We start from the raw sequence: 8,045 nt of genomic DNA on the forward strand, positions 1-8,045 counted from the left end.
GATTCTTCTTTGATTCATGTGCATAACTACCACTCCATTGCTATGCTCGCAGATATATAACCTGTCAGTTCTAGCTTATCAATGTTATAAAAATGGCTAAAGCCGCTGCTCCTCCAGCTGTGGTATGTTAAATCTTGCTGGACTTCTCAGTATCTCTAGAATTATATTCTGGTGGTTATATTTTTCAACCAGCACAACTTCAACCGATCACGCCATTCCCCGTCTTTGCTCCAGAATAATGGTGAGCCACGTCAGAGGAGATCTAATACACAATGTAATCTGACTCTAAATAATATGTAACGTGCCCATCGCTATAAAAGAGCGTCTCCTCCAACGTAGTCACGCCACAGGAGAGCTTCTTTACCCCAAGCAATGAAGCATTGTGCATCTTGGATCCTTTCGAGATATATAACCATTAAGCTCCCAGTTTTGAAACCTTGCTGTTTCTTAATGCACTCCATTAATCATCCATTATCTGTCAAATTAGTTCCATGTTGTACTGCCTCCCTTATGTATCGCATCTCTTCTCTTATTCATGGTTCATGCACATAGCAGTATTTTATGAACCTTTGATCTTTTGTCATTACAGGAAGCAGCTTCCGAGATCTCGATGATTAAGTTGGTGGCACCGAGCATGGCTTTACGTGTCATTGATCGTGCAATCCAGGTGAGTAGCCAATGCATAACCAACAACTACTTGGACTTGTAGCTCTATTCTTTAATTCAAGCATACCCCTTCTTCCCCCAGAATATAAGCATACACAAATAAAATTTTAGTTTCTCTCTTTCTGACTGGGTGACAGAGGCTTTGTTTTCTGCTGATATATCTGTAAATCCCTAGGTTAGAAGTGATTCCAGATGAAGGCCTAGTGCAGGTTAACTTCAAGCCTTAACACTACTTTTACACGTTTGTGGGCATTGGGGTACCCAGAGGCCTGGTGGGGGGTCTAGAGATCTTTCTGCACTGGCGAGCGGTGTTTGTTAGTACAGGAAATGGAATTAGGTGAGGCCTGGCAGTGGGTTCCTTACCCAGTCCCCAAAATGAAATAGAGTCTTGTTTAATAGCAGGGTTGTCCTTGACGTTGCCAGCACCGGGAAACACGCGGCTACAAGTGCTCGACACGGAACTCTGTTTCATTTCCGTTAGGTCGTGCCTATGAATTTCAAAAAAAAGCTAAGGAATGAGGAAAATATATACACCTTGCTGAGCCATTAAAAAATCTATGACAAAGCAATAGTTTTTTAAAATATTAACAAAGATTTTTAAAATAAATTTAGAATGCCCAATTATTTTTTTTCCAATTAAGGGGCAAATTAGTGTGGCCAATCCGCCTACCCTGTACATCTTTGGGTTGTGGGAGTGAGACCCACACAGACACGGGGAGAATGTGCAAACTCCACACGGGCAGCGGCCCGGAGCCAGGTTCGAACCCGGGTCCTCAGTGCCGTAGGCAGCAGTGCTAACCGCTGCGCCACTGTGCCGTCCTAGGAATTAACAGAGTTGATCATTAAAAATGGCAGCAGCAGAGGTAATTTGTAAAACCTTTTGTTCCTGTTCACTTAAGAAACAGAGCCAGAAGGAAACAGACTGGGCCCCAAGGGAAGGGGGAACGAACCAGGGAGTTGAGTTTAATTAGCATCGACCTGCCGTTTCCTAATCTTGGTGCAGACTCCAAGCTGGCCTTGCCAGAATTAATATGAAATTGGAGGTCGGAAGCAAGTTACTTACAGCCTGGGGTTTCCTCCTATCCCAGGCTGGTGCGGATAGGTTTTTGGGAAGGGGCAGGGTGTGTGTGCGTCCCCAGCCGAGCAGCTTCTTCGTGTGTATGTGTGTGTATGCGCATGTGTCTGGTTCACTTCCAGAGTTCCTCCTCCCTTTTGAGGGAGGACTTATATGGTGAGGGATTATCCCCACCACTGGAGTTTCACATAGCCCACAGTCCCAACTGGAAACAAAGCCAGAAATACAGATTCCACCCTCAAAGCCTCATGATAGGCGAATCAGGGAACGACCAGGTCAGGTCGCAGTGAAAATAAATCGGGGACTACAGAATCCAACACCCTGCCAGTCATCAGCTATTTGTCTGGAACCTGCCTCATTAGAGTGATGAAAGAGTGAAAGAATTTTTCACAGGATACGGCAATGTGATGGAACTCCATATTAACACCGAGTAGTGATTAGAGGAGGTTGGAAAGGGCCTGACACAGGGACCAGTGAGCCCACACACCATAAAGGAAGGAGAGTTGGGAAGAGTGGAGAGATGAGGCATTACCTCTTACAGATCACAGGCCTTACCCTTGACATGTTCCTTCCCATTTCTAACTTGAAGAACAACCATCCAAATAATTCCAAGAGCTTTCACAGCTTCTTTGAACTTTGATTCCAATCTTTTGTAACAGTTAATAAGTTTCAACCAACTACCCTTGAGCCCCAACCTGCACATTTGCATATATACTTTGACAAAGGGTCATCTGGACTCGAAACATTCGCTCTTTTCTGCCAGATGCTCCCGGGCAGCTGAGATTTTCCAGCATTTTTTCTTTTGGTTTGTGTCATGTGAGAGTACCTTTAAGAAATGGGTGTTTAAGAAATGGGTGTTTATTACTGCAGTGATGTCAGAGAGTGGGTGGAGCTGGGCTGTCTGTTAGCTTTTTACTTTCGGTTTAGGCTATTTGCTGCAGGGTGTGTTTTTAGTTTCGTTTTCAGAGCTCGATAGTTGCAGTCACAGCCAGAAGGGGTATTAGTCTCTCTCTCTCTGTAATCTAAAAACTGTAAATTGAACCTTTGGTGATTTAAAACTAATAACTGCTCTCAGTAGTGACTTTAACCTGATGTGCTTCTGTTAAATGTTATGTTTTTAAGTCTTAGTGTTGTAGTCTTTGGGGGTTGTATTTGAATTAATGGTTGCTAAGATGTTCACTGTATGTTTTAAAAAGGTTAACTTGAGTTCATAGAATAAACATTGCTTTGCTTTAAAAAATACTTTTCCATTTCTGCTGTACCACACCTGGAGAGTGGGCCGTGTGCTCCCTATACCATAATCTATTAAAAGTTGTGGGTCAGGTGAACTTCATGATACACTTTGGGGTTCTCTAAACCCTGGCCCATAACAGTTTGCCTATATACTCTTTTACCGGGCAGCACGGTGGCACAGTGGGTTAGCCCTGCTGCCTCACAGCGCCGAGTTCCCAGGTTCGATCCCAGCTCTGGATCACTGTCCGTATGGAGTTTGCAAATTCTCCCCGGATTGAACACACTTTTCCCCTTAATTGGAAAAAAAATGAATTGGGTACTCTAAATTTATATTTTAAAAAGATATATATATATACATATATACCCAAATTCCTGCTGGACTGTTATGTGCATATTGAAATTCTACTTAGCTTCTCAGTCACTATGTCTACAGGCTTGGGCTTCCAGGCATTTTTCTTGCATGCAAAATACCTGCAGTAGATTCTGTGCCAAATTAACTTCCATTAGACACTTAGTAAAAGGCCTTGCAGTCATAGCCAGCACATTACAAGGATGGTACTTCAAGTAGGAAAAGCACTCAATGACGATCGGACTTCCAGATAGGAACTTGCCATTTTTTGTTCCACCTAACTGGAAAGACCTTGAAGACAGAATCAAATTCAATTTAGGGCCAAAACTGGGAGCCATCTGCTCTCCTACCCAGTGCTGCCCATCCTGCCATCTGCTGCCTTGGAAAGCAGTCAAGACGCACGGAGCCAAGAGGAGAGGAGTAGGGGATTGGGAGGGGGAGTGGGGGGGGGGGGGGGGGGGTGGTTTGGAGGGGAACCTGCTTCAAAACAACTGCCACCAACCTGCGTGCGCTCCAGCCAGGTCAGAAGATTAAGGAGACAGCATTCTACAATGACCGTGCTTGAAGAAGAGGTCCACGGGGTGATACAGGAATCTGGCACATCCTCCTATTCGACCAACGATTGTTGTTGTTCAGAAAAACTGCAATCATTGGTTGAATAGCTTGTCAGTTGAAATGGTGTACATGCTGGATTGGCTGCCTTGGACATTGACCATGCAGCTTGACAGACTACTTGGCCAATGAGCCCGGGTAACCCGAGGTTACACCCGCGCTCCCAGGCCCTGACTGTAAGCATCCTTTGAGTGTAGAACAACATTGGAGATACTAACGCAGTTTATTCCAGGTTCTCCGAAGCATCTTGGTTATGTGTCATCTTCCAATTCAATGTTTGCTGAGACTTTATTTCTGCGTTTTCAGGCTTTTGGAGCAGCTGGGCTTGGCAGCGACTACCCATTGGCTCAGTTTTTTGGCTGGGCACGTGCACTGCGATTGGCTGATGGTCCAGATGAGGTTCACAGAGCTGTGGTTGCCAAGCTTGAATTGAAACACTGAGTCAATACACAGAGATACTGAACACTGGTGCTGATGAGGACAACCACTGTGATTTTTGTTGAGATCGATTTGATTTATACGCTTTGCAATCATGTCTGTGAAACAACACTATTGTCCCGATGATTGTTTTGAGACAGCCTCACCAATAACACAAATGATCTTATTATTTTTCCTCTTTTCACAACTCGCCACCCCCTCCCAATTCCTCAGTACTTCATTCTCTGATTAAGAGTAGGAAAGAACTTCCTGCAAGCAATCAACTTCTTCTAATCTTTCAGCCCGCTGCCAAGATGCCTTATCACACTGGAATAACGAAGGTTTTTCTTGAAAATATAACTTGCTCACTTGATCTGACAAAATTTCTGAAATGTGAGGTAAATAGATGCAAGACGTTGCAACTAATGTTGGGTTTTCTGCTGTGTCCATAGCAAATATGTCCAACTATCATGTGAAAAATTAGCATTTAATTATTTAGATATTGGATCTTGTAAATGTTATTTTCATATTGTGCTTCCCTCTTTTTGAAGACACTTACTCCTTGAATTTCCAGGGGAAATTCAAAGACCAAGGAGTCCTCTGTTATCTCTCATAAGCAAATGGAGAGGGATGAAATAGAAGAATACTCTGTTAGGGTTAGTTGAAGAGGGATGAGAGGAAGCTTTTGTAGAGCATAAACAATGGCCAAAAATAGACCCATTGGGCAAATGGATTTGTCTGTATTGTAGAGTTTATGTAATAACATAAGCTTCCCTATCTGGTCCTTCATGTGTGAGTGTAGACCAGCAGGCTCAGGTTCATCACATTTTCATTCATAACTTTTCCAACCAGGAACTGAATCTTTCCCTCCCTAATTTTCATTCCTCCCCTTTTGCTGCACCTCCCTGTTTTTGAATGGAATGAACATGCAAGACTGTATCTCGTGTTTCACCACTTTCTTGGCCTTCAGCAGCCTATCTAATTGCCACTACGCTCTGAGCCCAAATGTCCAAACATGTGCTTTCCAGCATGGGTCAGTAGATAATCATCAGGAATGGAAATCTTTCTCTTCTCCACCTCTAGCTCAGTGGTGCTTAGGTAAATTGTAGTACCATTACCTAATGCCCTAGCTAACCTTGTTGGCATATTCCAGAGGTTTTTAAACAAGCTCCAGCAATCACCAGTTCAGCACAATCCCACAACAAATATTATTGCTGCCTTTACATCCGTTAAGACACAATTTTATCATGTGTGAAAATTAGTGTTTCAATTGGTGACAGGCCCCACAATCTGAAGCATATAATTTTCATTGGCTGACTCTGTTCCCGCTCACTGAACTGAACACCACAATCTCCCCCCCCCCCCCCCCCCCACACACACACACACACACACACACACACACACACACACCCCACCCAGTCCGAAGAGACAGAAAATATTAATTCTGGATTTCACTCGCTCCTGACTGAAATTTAAGGTTTCAGGTCAAAACTGGGTGTTTGGCAGACAGATCTGTTTCCATGAACAACGGCAGCAGCAGACACAGCTGTCAAGGTGCACGGTCTCGTCAAAGCGCTGCAAGAGAGGTTCGAGGTCCATTTCCCCATTACAGATGTGGAAGACTATCACTGGATATGTGATGCGCTTCATTCACTTTCTTCCAACTCATCACAAAAGCTGACATTGAAAGAAAGAGAGGAATGCACAGAGGTACGAATGGATTGCACAAGGAAGCTGATGTTTGGGCACGTGTCTGGACTGTTTGGCTGACTGCGGCACATGGATCTCTGACCATGCGATTGCTGTACTCTTAGTATTTCTGACAACATACCTCTGCGAGCTAGCACTCACAACACTGGCATATGTAAAGAATAAGAGGAGGGAGCGCTTGTCAGTGGAACAAGATTTGCAGGTGTCCCTCTCATCAATATTCATCCCCAGATCAAACGGTTCTGCACACACCGGCAGTCCAGGTTTCCCACTAAGTTGCAGTTTACTCAACTTTACGTTTTGCTCTGATCCATTCACTTTTGTTTAATTTAGAGTAGCCAATTTTATTTCTTTATTGTCCAATTAAGGGGCAATTTAGCGTGGCCAATCCACCTATCTTGCATATCTTTTGGGTTGCGGGGGCGAAACCTACACAGACACGGGGAGAATTTGCAAACTCCACACAGACAGTGACCCGGGACCAGGATTCGAACCCGGGTCCTCAGCGCCGTAGGCAGCCATGCTGACCACTATGCCACCGTGCTGCCCCGGTACATTCACTTTCAATTGTATGCTGCAAACCTCTCAAGACCGTAACCATAGTCAATGTCAATAAATGTTGACGTCCATGAGCAATCGATTCAACTAAGAAAATGTGCGTGTTGTGGAATTGATTGTTTAATTGAAGTGCGCTGTGTTACTGAAAAGACCACTGGTCTCGATCAGGCTGCTGACAGAGCATTTATCCATAGGATGCAGCACAGCCGAGCTGACATTCATGTAAGTCGTGAGCAGGGTGCAGGGGGTAACAGTTCAGGGTAGAAGTCCTCCCTCCTCTCTCTTTCTCACCTAAGTAAACAGTGTTTAGGATAAATAAGTCCTCACTATGGTCCCAGCTCAGATCAGCTAACCAAGAACAGACAGGGAGTGGAAGCTGGGATCTTCGTCTATTGGAGTCAATATCACACAAACATTCAGTGAGTCAGCCACCTCATTACATTATAACTTGTCTTTAGCTTGTCAATAGTTGTGGATTGCTACACCTTTTTCTGACGCAAAGACCAACAACTGCTGAAGATGAAGCCAACTCTTAATTACTTTTCTAACCTGTACTTCAATTTTTATAATCAGCTATTTGGAAAAGTATATATTTGTATCGAGAGGGTGATCAGTCAGAAGTTTGAATGTTTATTTCGTGAAATTATGGATATTAAATTTAAAACTTTATAATTCAAGATGAATAAAGTATGGTTACAGAGTAATATGCAAGAATTGGATTGTGTTTAATACTGGACAATGCTTCCCAAAGGCACAGATCAAATGTAAGGTAATTTAGAACTGGATTGATGGAGTGAGTTGCAAACACTGGCCTAGACTTTCTGATTGGACCACACACTGAAATTTATTGCCATCCACAAATTTAGAGGTTGTACCTATGATGCCCAAGTCCTTTTAGCTTTGAGATGTAAGAGAGCCAGTGGATCGGGAATAAGCAAACTTCAACATAAAGGGTGGATTTTTATGGATTTAAATTCTAAGTGGTTAAGAACCAGCATAAATGCCACTGGAAGCATGAAATGCAAATGGCACACAATTTCTAGTGTAAACATATTTGCATAATTATTTGCACAACAACTTGGAATTTATTTATTTTAAAATATTTTTAGTGAAAACTTTTTCATTTGAACAAAATAGCATAACAAAATATATATCAGATGCTTCAAGTTACAATATTAAAAGAGTACAATCAACAATAAAGAACGCATCCAAACCTAACCCCACCCCCAACAATAATCCAAAGAAACCCATAGCAACTGACAGTGACTAGCTCTTGAAGTCGCACAACCAGGCCGAGGCGCACTGGGTGAAGTAGAAGACATCCACCCAAGCATATATTCTTATTAAAGGCATTATACATCTGCACACAGAAAACCCAACAATCCACAGTAACAAAGACCGTCGGCCCACAACATCCCCTAATAC

At 43.2% G+C, this 8,045-nt stretch overlaps 1 protein-coding gene across 1 annotated transcript in view; it reads left to right on the plus strand.

Moving 5' to 3' along the window:
• The window catches only part of LOC119979123 (acyl-CoA dehydrogenase family member 10-like), a 117,176-nt gene extending 109,852 nt beyond the window's left edge, over positions 1-7,324 (plus strand). Inside the window, exons 20-21 of the mRNA XM_038821166.1 lie at positions 590-667; positions 4,242-7,324. Coding sequence (XP_038677094.1) covers positions 590-667; positions 4,242-4,376 — 213 coding nt within the window. The 3' untranslated portion in view covers positions 4,377-7,324. The remainder of the gene's footprint in view (positions 1-589; positions 668-4,241) is intronic.
• The last annotated feature ends 721 nt before the right edge of the window (positions 7,325-8,045 follow it).

This window comes from Scyliorhinus canicula, chromosome 1 (assembly GCF_902713615.1).
Source record: "Scyliorhinus canicula chromosome 1, sScyCan1.1, whole genome shotgun sequence".
Taxonomy (NCBI): domain Eukaryota; kingdom Metazoa; phylum Chordata; class Chondrichthyes; order Carcharhiniformes; family Scyliorhinidae; genus Scyliorhinus; species Scyliorhinus canicula.